Source organism: Cynocephalus volans, chromosome 13 (assembly GCF_027409185.1).
Source record: "Cynocephalus volans isolate mCynVol1 chromosome 13, mCynVol1.pri, whole genome shotgun sequence".
Taxonomy (NCBI): domain Eukaryota; kingdom Metazoa; phylum Chordata; class Mammalia; order Dermoptera; family Cynocephalidae; genus Cynocephalus; species Cynocephalus volans.
Window position 1 is genome coordinate 44299343 of NC_084472.1, and position 13548 is coordinate 44312890.

Below are 13548 nucleotides of genomic sequence, written 5' to 3' on the forward strand. Positions count from 1 at the left end.
GACCCTATTTCTTATTTGTTAGCTCATTTCATCTTTTATAAGCCCCATTAAGTCATTTCTGGATAGGACATTTGATGGGCAAAAAGACAAACAATTAAAACCAATGTATATGAGAATCATGGGTAGGAGCTAGAACTTGCAAGAAATATCAGCCCAGGATGTCACAGGGACCAAGAAAGATGTCAACAAAGAGCCTTTGGGGCATGAGGGGTCATGGGCAGAGGTAGGCATTCCCAAAGGGATCAGCCTCAGGTCCAAGAAGGTAGAACTGGGTCATTCTTTCTGGGGGTGGCAGCCCTCCCTCCAAGCCACCCCCTGCAGAAACCTGGGCTTCACTCAGGCACACTCAGTTTGTCTCCCACACCCCAGGATGAAGTGGCCGTGGAGGAGACCAACCCGCAGCAGAACAAGATGGACAAATTGATTGAGATCCTGAACAGCATGCGGAACAACAGCAGCGATGTGGACGCCAAGCTCACCACCTTCATGGAGGAGGCCCAGAACTCGACCAACTCCGAGGAGATGCTGGGAGAGATCGTACGGACCATCTACCAAAAGGCCGTGTCCGATCGCAGCTTCGCCTTCACCGCCGCCAAGCTCTGTGACAAGATGGCACTCTTCATGGTGGAGGGGACCAAGTTCCGGAGCCTGCTCCTCAACATGCTGCAGGTAACCGGACACTGACAGCTGTCCATCCCCACGCCCCCGGGCCCTCCACAGTGCTGGGTTATTACTAGAGAGAGGGCTGCAAGTTCTGACCACACTTGAGCTTTTCCCAAGTTCCACCCTTGCCCGATTAATTATAGAAAATTTTAAAAAGGCATCAAGGGGCAAGAGATGAGTGGCCAGATTTGCGTATGTTTGTGTAAGTGCTCCATGGTTACAAGGGACCAATATACTTTTATGGATGCTTTTTGTTTAACCAGCCTTTCCCTCTTTCTATTTTCATGATAAGAGGGCTGGCTCTTGGTCTGAACCTGACTCTGGGCTTTGACCTCTCCCCGTCTGAGCAGACATGAACTTGCTGTGGACTCCTCCTCTCCACCTCCTCCTCCCCAGGACCATCCCCTCAGACCTTAGCTGTAGCTGGCACTGAGATGGATTTGAGCAGAGCCATTTGGGAGCAGGACAGGGCCAGTCTGTCTGCTGATACAATGGGGTTCCTGGCAGAGGGAAAGCCTGGAGACCCAACATTGTCTTGTTGGTTAGGACTTCTGCACTCAATATCCCTTTACCTGCAGAGAGCTTAACCCTGCCCCTGCTCACTGGTTCCTCCACGGAGACCAGCTCCAGTGGTGGTTTTATTGGCATGAGTGTGTAGTGGGTGTGGGTGTGGCACTCAGCCTGAGCCCCACACTGTTTCATCTCACAAGTACCTGCTCTTCTGTTGTGGGCAGTAGTGGGTGAACTGGTAGCATCAGGGAGCAACAGCAGGGAACATGGCATGGCGGCCACACCAGGCCCCAGAACCAGATATCCCTGGAGAGTCTAGACTGGAAGAAAGACATCTCTCCTCCTACTTTGTACTTTAGAGACTAGTTGAGATACAAATTGAGTTGCCAGCCCAGGTAAGGTGAAATGGGAGATATGAAAGTAGAACTACAGAGTTGAAGAGACCACCTGCAGTTCTGTCTTAAAAGGGTGACCAGATAACAGAGATCTAGACTGCATCCCTTCTAAGAGTCACAGGGGGCCCCGCTCATAATGACGCCTCAACAGCTGGTGTTAACGAGGGCATGGGGTCACCCTCATTTAACCACCTGGTTCCTGGTTTCTATGTCTTCCGTAAAGGCTGGGAGGAAATTGCAGGTGGGGGCCCTCTACAGCACCCCACAGAGCTCTGTCGCTGCCAGCCCCTCTTCGCATGTGTCTTGCTCAGTGCAATATGAGCCCTCCCTGGCCAGCCTGGGCTGCTCTCTCCAGCTCCAGGCCCTGATCAGGTTCCCATTCCTGGATCGCCCGCACTCCCCTGGTGACGAATTCCCGCATTACCTGAGGGATTTGCACATCGGGCATGTTCCTCGCGGGCCGGAATGTCCTGGGAGAGTGTGGAGGGTGACGGGCAGGGAGAAGTCTGTCTGCCACGTACCACCAGGCATGGAGAAGTCAGGGACATGATCGGCCTGTGGCCTTGGCATTTGGCTTTTGGTTTTGGTTTTGGTTTCTTCAGAGAAGGGCCAGGAAGGGACAAGAGTTCTAGACAATGGCTGCCAGCTCCAAGTAACTAGCCAGAGCCAGTGGTGGGCAGACATACCAGGCGTGGGACACCCAGGGGGGGTGACTGGCTGCAGAAGCCACCCGAGAGAAGGCATTTCTCCCAACCACCCCTGTTAAGAGCAGCTTTGCTCTGGCATACGCTCAGCCACCAAAGGAGCTCCAAGCACACACCTCTTGACCAGCCACAAGGTACACCAGCTGAAGACAGGTTCCAGCTGTCCCCACAGGAAGGGAACTGTTTGGCTGCATTTAACTCAATATGTCCTCTTTGCATTCCGCAGCTGACAAGTTCTCGTGGAACTGGTGTGCTGAGAGACACCCTTTGGCAAACACTAGGGCAGGGAAAAGCACTAAGTTAAAAGCTGGGAAGCAAAGGTTCTAGACCTGATTCAGTCATCGTCAGTCAGAGCCTGGCCTCTGCCATTCCCGCTGGGGCAGCACTGACACTAGCCCCCATCAGTACACTCTACGATCTCGTGCTGCTGGAGATGAGTCAGGGCCTCAGGAAGGGGCCCAAGTGACCCCCATGAGCCTCTTCCTTTCTCACTCTCCCAGGTCTTGCCACTTGCATGAGACAGCCCTGGTTCTCCCTAGTCCTTACAAACCTGCTTTCCCCATATTGTGTCTCAATGATAGGTCTGTCCTGAGAGAGGTAGGCTTTGGGACCAGCCCAAGAGACCTAACCCTATTGATGCCACTTTGTCTCTGGGGCAAAGGAGACCTGGTACTCCCACATCAGGCTCCCTGTTCCCCCACCCTCCAGGCAGGCTGAACCTCTGCTGCATCCTGGGTGGACAGGCCCCCTCCACACACCTGTCTAGAATTCACTTCCCCCTTCCACCCCAAACATCCACCCCTTTGTCCTCATGCTTCAGGTGGCGCTTGGGTACCACTTTCCAGGAAACCTGCTGCAATCCCCTCTCTGACCTCCTTTGGCACTCTGCCCTTCTGTCCCACCACCTGTCACCCTGTAGCCACAAACATCCAGTCACCCAACTAGTATTTACTGAGTATCTACCATGTGTCAGGCACCAGCCCAGAGGCTGAGAATGCAGCAGTCAGGAAATGTATGCAGTTTTGTCCTTAAGAGGTTTGCAGTGAGGAGGATCAGAACTTAACCCAATGACATCATGAACACGCAGTGACAAACGGGTACGTGTTGTTGTCCACCTCTCCTGGGCACTGTACAATGCCTGGCTCTGGAGCACCCTGGGGGATCCTGGAGGATGAAAATGGATGATTGAAGGGGAAAGCACTAGAAGCCTCCCCTCTCCCTTCTCCCAGGCCATGGGCCTGGGCACAGTTGCAGTCCAGGGCAAGAAAGACGCAGCTCACATTCTGAGGCTCTAGGGCAACTTGTCCCTCCCACCGTCTGCCCTCCCACTGTCTGCTGGAAGTAGGCCATTTGCCTGGGTGGAACATTTATGGGTTGGGTATTCAGAAATCTAAATGTCCCTATAGGCCACCAATCACCCCTCCTCACCACCCACAGCCCCAGCTTCCATGTGAGCCAAGGAGGGAGCCCCTTGAAGGGTTTCACCAGAGGGCTCGATCTGGCACTCAGGCCCAGGTCACTGAGCTAGGCTCTTTGGCTGCCATGGGAAGGCAGGCTGAATGTGCTGGCACAAGGCTGCCCCTGGCCCCTTCTGGGCCCCCTGATTTCAAGGCCCAGAGGAGGCCACCAGGTCTAATTGGGCCTCCTTGGGCTCTGCTGCTCCTCTCTGCAGCCCTGGAGGAGTCAAGGTTGGAGCAAGTCTTTCCAGGCAGCATAATTCATGGCCCCTCACCACCCAAACCCAAGAGGTACAAGAAAGGAAGCAGTGGGCCTGCGTCATCAAACCCCGCTTTCCCTCTTAACACCTATGGGGACGTCTTTTTTCACCTGTTTCCATTGTCTGGAGATCCTTGTTTCTATGCCTGTCCTGGCAGCCAGTCCTGGGCCTGGCCTGCAGAGCCCTTCCCTCCCCTTTCTCCCCAAGGCTCGCACTCACCTCCATCCACTCCAGACCCACTTGGTCCTGGGTCCCCAGCCAGCTCCTGGTTCAGTTCAGTGGCCTCTGAGATGCCCCTCATGTGGCCAGGTTTGGCTGCCACCTCCACACACAAGCTCTGAGACCCGGCTTAGTGAGGCTGGCTGCAAAGGGGCCAGGGTGTGAAGTGCCCCATGAGCAGGGCTCCCAGCAGCTGTCTTTGGACATTGCCGTCCCTGGCCGACTGCTCTTGCTGCCTGGGCTTTGGCAATGGGAGCTGGCAGCATGGAGGGGAGCGGGGCAGCTTCTGATGTGGTAGACACTCTGCAGCAGAGCTCCAAGGGTAGCTCCCACGGTGTGGGAATTAGGGGGTGGAAGGAGGTCAAAAGTCCTTTAACCCTCCCTGCCATACTTAGCATCTCCATCTCAAGGAACCCAGAAACACTGCCCTCATGAGCCAGTGCCAGAGACCCTGGGGTCTCAGTGGACCCTTGTCACCAATCCCACAGCTCAAAAATGGTCTTCAATTTTTACATCCAAACTGACTCTTTTTTGCCTTAGGGGAGGCCCTTTTCTTAGTAGTGTCTCTGTAAATAAACTTAAACAGACATTTCTTAAATGTCTTTTACATGTCAAGCATGTAGTCTTCGTTAGATCAATGGCTCTCGAACTTGAATGTGCCTGTGAAGGACATGGGATTTCATGTAAATGCAGATTCTGATGTGTTAGGTCTGGGATGAGGACTGAGATTCGCATTTCTGACAAGTTCCCAGGGGATGCTGGTGCTGCTGGTCCAGGGGCCACACCTTGAAGTAGCAAGTCATTGGATGACTGAGGGTTTGTAGGTTATGGGTCAGTTTGAGGCACAGTCTCTTATCAGTGTGATTGTCATAAGTGAGGACCCAGCCTGGGAACTGCATTTCAGACACCGGGTCTGCTTTAGATCATTGGTTCTCAGCCTCGCTGTACATTAGAATCACACGGAGAGCTTGAAGAGCATACTGGTGCAGGAGTCCTACGCCAAATCAGTTGAACTGGATTCTTCAAGAAAAGGGCCTGGGCATCCTTTTTTAAAGAACTCCTCTGGTGATTCCAGGGTGCAGCCAGGGTTGAGCACCACTGTTAATACCCCAGAGATGCCAGAACTGTCCACGATTGTTCCTTATGAGCCAGCTGGCTCTGCCCCTCACACCACGAACCAGGCAAGAAATATGCATCAGGTGTTGGGCTCTTCGCTGAGTGATGTGGAGGACTCGGCTGCTGAGACAACTCCTTCAGCTCCCCCTGCCTCGGTTTCCCCTCTGTAGAGTAGGGGAGTCGGTCTAGACCATCCCAGAAGCCCTTTGCCTAGCTCCCTCACCATCATCCTGAGACTTCTCCCTGAGGTGATGAGAGCTGCCTTTTCCCTCCCACCAGCCCTTTGTTCTCTGTCCTCGGCTTCTTTCCCCATTTCCTTTTCCTTTCTCTTGGCCTGGGACATTTGTTGGAACAGCTATCACGTGTTTTAGGAAAAGGACCTCACTCTCACCCACATTGCCAGGCTGTGCTGAAGGCTGGGCCACCTGGTGAGGCAGGGAGGTGATAGCTTCACAGCTCAACCTGTCTCACCCCACCCCTCCCCACCGGGGTTCCCCGTCCCCATGTTTGCAGAGTCACTACTAACTATATTACGTACTCTGATTATTCCCGACTTCCAGGAGAACGTAGGATGCCCAGAAGTAACCAAGACTCTCCCCTGATCCTCATTAGGGAATTGTGGTACGATAATGGGAGGGGGGTGCTCCAGTTTCACGGAGAAGTAAAGAATGAGTGTGCCTCTTTTTATGGGACCTTTGGAATGACAGGAATTGGAGGCCTGAGCCCCTCCACCCAGCATTGCCCTGTCACGGCCCCAGGACTTCCACGTGGGCTTGGGAGTGCTCTTTTGCCGAGCCAGGCTGGGCAGTGCAAGTTCAAGCCCTCCTCTGCTGAAATGTGCGCGCCCTGTTCAGCCAAGAGGTGTCTGCATCTGAGCTATGCAGAGCGAAGTATTATTAGAGCAGGCATCAGTGTGTCTGTAACTGAACCCAGCTCTCCCTAGCAACTGTTGCCAACAACACATCTAACAGAAGGATGCGATACCTTTTTTTGAAGAAAAAAAAACTCAACCAAGTTGTAAACACAGCAGAGCTGTTTTGAAAAGACAACACAAAACCAGAATCTGGCATGTAACCAGATTTCAAAATAAATTGCTCTCCACCAGCACCTTCTAGAAGACAGCCTCTTAAAAAGCTGACCTCTAGCTGGAGAACAGATAAACTCTTCAGAGTTTCTGGCTGGGTCACCACTAAGCATTGTGTTTAGGATTTTTGCCACATAGAAACTCAATTGGGCGGTAACTCTGTCGAGTCTCTGGCACTCAAGATTTTTTGGTCTGGCTGTTCCTATCAGTAAATCAAAATATCTTGTCTCACTCAAGCCCTGAAGACGTATCTTACCCTTGCCTTACCTTAGATGTATGTGTCTACTCCAGGGCTACCCTGTTTCTCCCATTGTCCTGCTCCTCTCCTGGTCCCACGTTGCAAGCTTGGGAAGAGGAACTGGGCCATCTCGCTAACTCTGTTCGTAAGGGGGAATCTCCTTCTCTCTAGTTTCTCCCAAAGTTTCTGGAAAATCAGAAGTCATTCCCCTTTACCAGGAGTTTGGACTTTCTAACCCTCGTCTTTTACAGAGGATGGAAGGAGAGGGACTAACATTGATTCTTGGAGTTCTGACTAGCTCTAAGTTGTAAACTCTGAGGGCAAAAGTCCTGGCTGAGTTACCACCTGTCACCAGCCCCTGGCCTCATGAATTGTACATAGTAGATGCTCATTAAATGCCTGTGGAAGGGAGGGATGGAGTCCTCAGTCTTGGGTACCAATGGTCGCTAGGACAGGAGGGCATTTTCAGCCCTTCTGAGCACTGTCATATGTGTGAATCCCGGGTGGGCTCCAGGGCAGGGATCCTTCCCCAAGTTTACAGATGGAAGCTACAAGGTTCACCCAGAGTCCCAGGCCGGCCGGGGCTCCTGGCTCCCGGGCCACTCCCACATAGGATGTAAGGGACAGAAGCCTGGGAAAACCAAGAACTTGTCTCAAAAAACCACCAGTGATGATTCCAAAATCCACCCTGTAGAATAATCCCACCGTGTCTCCAGCGGTTGCTGTCTCTGAGCTTCCTGGGCCTCTGGAGGACTGAGGACACCTGAGGAAACACCTCCACTCTCTTTTTGCCCAGGTCCAAATGAACCACGCAGTTCAGATCTCCCCTTTGCAGCCTCTCCCAGACCCCTTCTCTCACTTCTGCACAGCCATCGCAGAGCCGATGTGCACTCCAGGCATGTAAACTAATTTTAATGTTGGCCCAAGCCAGGCATACCCGGGGATAGAAGCACATTGTTCCGTGCATTCCAAAGCCTGAGCAGAAGCCCCGGGCCACATGCATACTGAGCTCCCCTCCACGGGTTGCTAGAAATTAGCAGGGGATGAAGCAGAGGGCTAGGGACAGTGCAAGCCACCTTCCCCATGGGCAGATTGTGGAGGGTTTTGGGGGGCCTACAAAAGTTTGTTGTTGTTTTTGTTTGTTTGTTATGTTTTCCTAAAAAATGGCTGGCATCTGAGCATCCTGTGAGTCCTCTGTGCCCATGCTGAAGGCCATGGCGAGGGAGGGGCTGCCGAGCTGGTGCACACATTCCCCTGAGGTGGGCACCAGCAGGCTCGCCTCATGAGTCCCAGGAGCTTGAACCTCTATACAGGGCTGTGGCAGCCCCTCCCCCATCCCCACCATAGTGAGAGTCAAGGCCTGACTCATACCACCATTCTTAGCCCACCCTGCCAGAGCCAGAGTGGGCAGGAGTCATGTGCCTCGTTGCCAAACTTGTTGTCTACATTTGCTTTGGAATGAGTGACTTTTACCTACTTTTCTCCAATCTTTGTTTCTTCTTCTCAACAAACACTTCCAGAGCACCTGCCCTGTACCACACACTATGGGAGACCCTGTGTATGTGTTGTCGTCTCAGCTAACATGCCCAACCATCTGGTCTTCTCTCACTTTGTACAGGTGGAGGATACTATCCAAGCCTCAAGTATTTTATTCAAGGCTCCAGCTGGGATATCTCGAAGTCAGTATTTTGACCAGATCTCTGAGTATTCAGTTTGGAGGAGGGGGGCCCAGGGACAAGGTGGCTTCCAAAAGTGCTAAGCCTGAGGTTCCCTCTGGAACTGTGGAGTGCTCAGTGGGACAAAAGCAGCCAATGACTTGAACATAAAAAAGCATTTTGATTTTTGAATCTGAAAGTAAGTAGTGGAAAGAAAAGAACCATTGACCCTCAGTCAGTCCTGAAAGGAGCCCAGGACAGCAGCCTGCCAGGCATCCTGTCATCAGGTGAGCACTAGGCATTGCAGAGACCAGAGAGCTTTCCTGCAAAGCCAAGCACCCAGCCTCCTGCCTCTGGGCTACCACTATTTTCTTTAAAATCAGAGAGCCCCTTCTTGAGAAAGTCCACATTGGCTTTTGAGGCTTTTGAGGAGGCTTTTGAGGCTGCATGGAGTTTTGAGGACCTCACAAGAGACCTACCACTGGCTTTCACGGAGATCCAGATGTGTAGGAGCTGTGGGACCCTTGGACAAAAGTCACTGTTTCCTGTAAAAGCAGCCACTGCCCTGCATTGTTAGGAGTGAGGGTGGCTCAGGACGGTGCAAAGGGGGAGAGCCAGACAAGCCTGCAGCTTTCTGAGTCCAATCAGCAGGGCCATCTGGAACCGCAGGCGTGATCACTTTCTCCAATCTCATTTCTCTAGACAGGATTTCTTGCCCTAGGCAGCAAAGCCAATACCCTGAGCGCCCAGCGTGGTGGCACCAACTGCTGCCTTGGCACCGATTGGCATTTGAGACATGTCTCTGCACCCCAGTTTCTGTCCTGTTGCAAACGCATTCATGCACCCACAGCCCCCAGCTCAGAGTGGGAGACCTGCCCTGGCAGGAGGGCTGGAGATGAACAAGGAGCCCTTCTGACTTGATCTCTGGGCCTCGCATCATAGATTCCCAGAGGTCAGCCTTGGCCTCAGTCTTGGGGCAGCATTCCCACATCTTGTGCTGACTGAGTTTGGCAAAGATAGGCAATATATGCTTGTAGCCCATGGGTCCTGCCTGGAGTGGGCCCTGGGGTTGACAGGTGCCCCCTTCCTTCTAGTCAAACCTACCTCCTCTGGGAAGTCTTTTCTGGTCTCCCAGTCCAGGCACCTCTCCTTCCTCTGACCCTTTAACATTCACTGTGTGTCCCCTTCACTGAGTCTTACAGACTCATGTTTAAGCTTTTCTTATCTGAGGCTTGTGTGCCTAGATGTCTTTTGGACAACGAATGTCATCATTGTGTCCCACCACCATACTGGCACATAGTAGGTATACAGCAAGCAGTGGTTCCAGGAGCTTCCACCCAGTGGGAACAAAGGAGGACTGGGGGCAGATGTGGTGACCACACAGGCCGCAGCCACGGGAGGGAATGGCGTGCTGTTCTGCTCCCTCCTGTTTCTGGGCCAGGGGAGCTTTACCCCGGTCAGGAATTATTTCGCCATCACCCATGTCCCTTGCCAGGCCGTGTCCTCTTCCCTGCACACCCTCACCCCCCACCCCGGCTTCATTTTCCATGCTAACTCCCTGATAGACCTTGGCAGGGCGCTTCTCTGTCTGAGGCTGCCATGCAGAAACAGGCCCTGCAGATAAGTGGGTTATCGGAGAAGGCCAGCTCGGGTGTCCCGGGCCCCAGAGGGTCACCCCTGGCTGGTTGGCAGGCAGTTCACCCCCAGCACCTCCTCCTCCTCTCTCCCCAGAGCCAGGCAGGCAGGAGACAGCAGATCCTTTCCCGCAGCTCAGTGAGTGGCCGGCCCCCAGCCGCCACCGGGAATCTGAGCTATGCTAAGCGGCTCCAGATCGCAGCATCTCTGCCCTGCCCGGGCACGGCCAGCCCAGACAGGGCGCCTCTACCTGCTGCAGCCGCCACCGGAAAGCTGGCACCGCCTGGGCCAATGGAAAGAATCTCCCTGCAGGTTATGTAACTGCTTGCCGCCCTGTCCCTGGCTCCCCAGGGAGGCTCCCAGCCACCACCCAGGGAGAGTGGCAGACCTCAGGCAAGGAGGGGACTGTAGAGGGTCACTCTTTCAAAAGGAAGAAAATAGTGTTGAGTTATTATGCGAGGTCCTCCTCTGCACCCAGCCTGTGCAAGGCTTCAAGTAGACCAGGGTGTTTCCTGAAAATTCTTGAGGAGCTCAGAGGTCTGCCCAGGCACAGTGGTAAGGAAGACTTGTCAAGCTGGAGCAGTGGTTATGAAAGAAAGAGAGGGAAGGTCAGTTTTGTTATTGTTTTCTTGTGTTAGCTTTTTTAGCAATTTCTTTATTATAGTCAAATACAACAATAAAATAAGATCTACTACTTTAAGCATTTTTAAGTGCACAACCCAGCAAACCAAGCACACCCACAATGCTGGACAACCATCATGGCCACCAAAACCCTCTCATCCCAAACAGAAGCCCTCTGCCCCCTAAACAATAACTCCCCATCCCCCACCTCCCTTCCACCTTCTGTCTCCATGAATCTGCCCATTCCACGTACAGCATACCTAGTGGAATCATACAATATTTTTCTTTTTGGCTTATTGCACTTAGCATAACAGTTTCAAGGTTCATTCATGTGGAAGCATGTGTCAGAATTTCTTTCTTTTTCATGCCTGAAGAATGTTCTATTTTATGTATATAGCACATTTTGTTTATCCATTTATCCATCAATGGACACTTGGGTTGTTTCCACCTTTGCCTACTGTGAATAATATTGCATTGAGAAATATCTGTTTTGAGTCCCAGTTTTCAATTGGGGTATATACCTAGAAATGGAATTGCTGGATTATATGAGCATTTTATGTTTAACTTTTTGAGGAACTGCCAAATTGTTTTCTGAAAGGGTGTTTTTGATGGGAGAAATACAGTGAACCAAGACCCAAAGAAATAACACAAGTGAGGGACAGGGAGGACACTGTCTTACCTGGAGTCAAGCTGAGAGTTGGAAGAGGTCTGCACGATGGACCAGCTAAGGACCTGAGAGGCAAAAGGATTTGGACTTGATAAAGTAGGACCCAGGCAGCATTGTTGTTTCCATAGCTGTAGAGATTCAGAATTGATTAAAAATCATAGAAAGATATAGACCTGGGGCCGAGCCCGTGGCGCACTCGGGAGAGTGCAGCACTGGGAGCGCGGCAACGCTCCCGCCGCGGGTTCGGATCCTATATAGGAATGACCAGTGCACTCACTGGCTGAGTGCCGGTCACAAAAAAAAAAAAAAAAAAAAAAAAGATGTAGACCTGAAGGAGGTATCTGTAGATTGTCTGGTCCAACACACTTATATTATACACAAGAGAGACTAGAGGCCCAGGGAGGTTAGAAGAGGCCATATTTTAGGAAGACGTGTGCGATGGGTTATAGGAGGTTCCATGTCTTACATTAGGGAAGGAGGGCTTTTAAGTGACCACACTTATCCCTTGTGCAAAGGGAGCATGCACAGATTCGAGCCTGCCCAGCATGGGACCAAGTATATCCCAAGCAGACTGTGTATACACCCTGATCACACACCCAGACCCATGAAGCAGAGAGGGCCTGAGGGCCACCACACCACTGAGTTGTGCCCCTACCTCCTGGCTCATTCACTGAGCAAAGGCAATACCAAACGAGGGGGTAGCTTAGGAGGCATTTGGAGATGGCCAGACTCTAGTTAAAGATCGTAAATATCTGTAATTGAAATAAGTGCATTTCTGAGCAGCTGCATGTAAATTGGAGCTCCACATATTGGACTCACACTTACCACCAACCCTAGTAGACAACAATTGTTGCGTTACTCTGGGTGTTAAAAAAAATCTGACTAGAGCAGTAATATCTGTAAAATGGGGTTAGAAGCAGGGTTACCTGGTATATCAGTCCATCTCTGTTGCTTATAACAGAACTACCTGAAACTGGATAATTCATAAGTAAATGAAATTTATTGCTTGCCATTTCGGAGGCTGGCAAGTCCAAAGTCCAGGGAACACATCTGGTGAGACCCTTCTTTGGTGGTGACTTCAGCTACGCAGTATATCACATTGCAAGATGGCAGATGGCTTGAGCAGAGAGAGCTACTCACATGCTCTCCTTTTAAAGCCATCAGAACCACGCCCATGACCAACAGTAAACCATCAAATGGATTAATCCATTTAAAGTTCCTAGAAGAGGCTCCAGGTAGAGAGCACTCTGAGATGCCCACACAGACTTTTTCCACAAGCCCGTGGGTCCCCAGGAACACTAGAACTTGGGGTTTGGATACAACATTGAAATAGCCCTGCGATCCAGCCACAAGGAAAGCTCTCAGAGGGCCTGGTGCTTGGTGGAAGCCCTGCTGGGTGACCTGAGCTTGGCACTGTTAAAGCCCAGCAAAGCAGGGACCATGGGCTTCTACCAGATAGTTAGAAGCTTGTTGGAGGAGCAAGGCCAGCTTGACAAAGCAGTTTAGGAACGTTGGGGGAGGCAAGCCCCATATGTGGGGGAGGTTGAGGAAGGCATCCTGGAGGAGGTGGCATGAGAAAAGAGGCAGGATTTGGGTGGACAGAAGAAAACAGGAGGAAAGAACCAAAGCAAAGGCTTGTAGATGATTGGAGCCTGTGGAATGAGTGGGGAAGGGCAGCGGGGCAGGTCATGTGCTGCCAGCTGGGTGAGGGTGTTGAGCACAGGGGGGCTCCTTGAGTGTCAGCCAGCCCAGGGCGAGGCTGCCCAGCCAGGCCGTGACCCTGGGTCATGGTAACCACACTGGCCTGTTCATCTTGCTGGCACCTCCTTCTCGCTGTTTTAGGCCAAGACTATATTTTCACCCAAAAGAAAAACTTCTACCTCAAGAGTCATGAGCTTCCTGCCAGCCTCAGGCCTTGGGCAGGCCTTGGGCCAGAGGCAGGGAGAGTGCCACATCTGGGACCCAGACCAGCCCTCTGGGGGGCTCCAAACCCCTGGGTTTCACCGAGGCAAGTGGTATGGCATTAGGGGCTGCCATCCAAGGCTGGGAGACCCATGGCCACCCCTCCTTGACGAGTGCACTGCCCAGTAGGAGAGGGCAAGTTTCCAGGTGCCCACCGCCTGGGGCCTACTCCATGCAGCTGCAGGCAGGACAGGTCCACAAAGCAACCTTCGTAGCTTTTACCTCACCCTCCTCCATAGAAGCCCCTTCTCCTCCTCCCAGTACATATTTTCTGGCCTCTCTCCAAGGGTAGAGCAGTAGACAGGAAGTCTGAATCCAGCCCCTTGCCTAGCTTTGACCCCTGAGCCTCAGTATCCCCATGA

General features: G+C 52.2%; 1 protein-coding gene across 5 annotated transcripts in view; it reads left to right on the top strand.

Annotated features, from left to right (window-relative positions):
• The window catches only part of CTIF (cap binding complex dependent translation initiation factor), a 309605-nt gene that overhangs the window by 200992 nt on the left and 95065 nt on the right, over nucleotides 1-13548 (top strand). For all 5 annotated transcript variants that reach the window (XM_063077260.1, XM_063077263.1, XM_063077262.1 and 2 more), the window contains one exon: nucleotides 370-669. In XM_063077260.1, the coding sequence (XP_062933330.1) occupies nucleotides 370-669 (300 nt within the window). The remainder of the gene's footprint in view (nucleotides 1-369; nucleotides 670-13548) is intronic.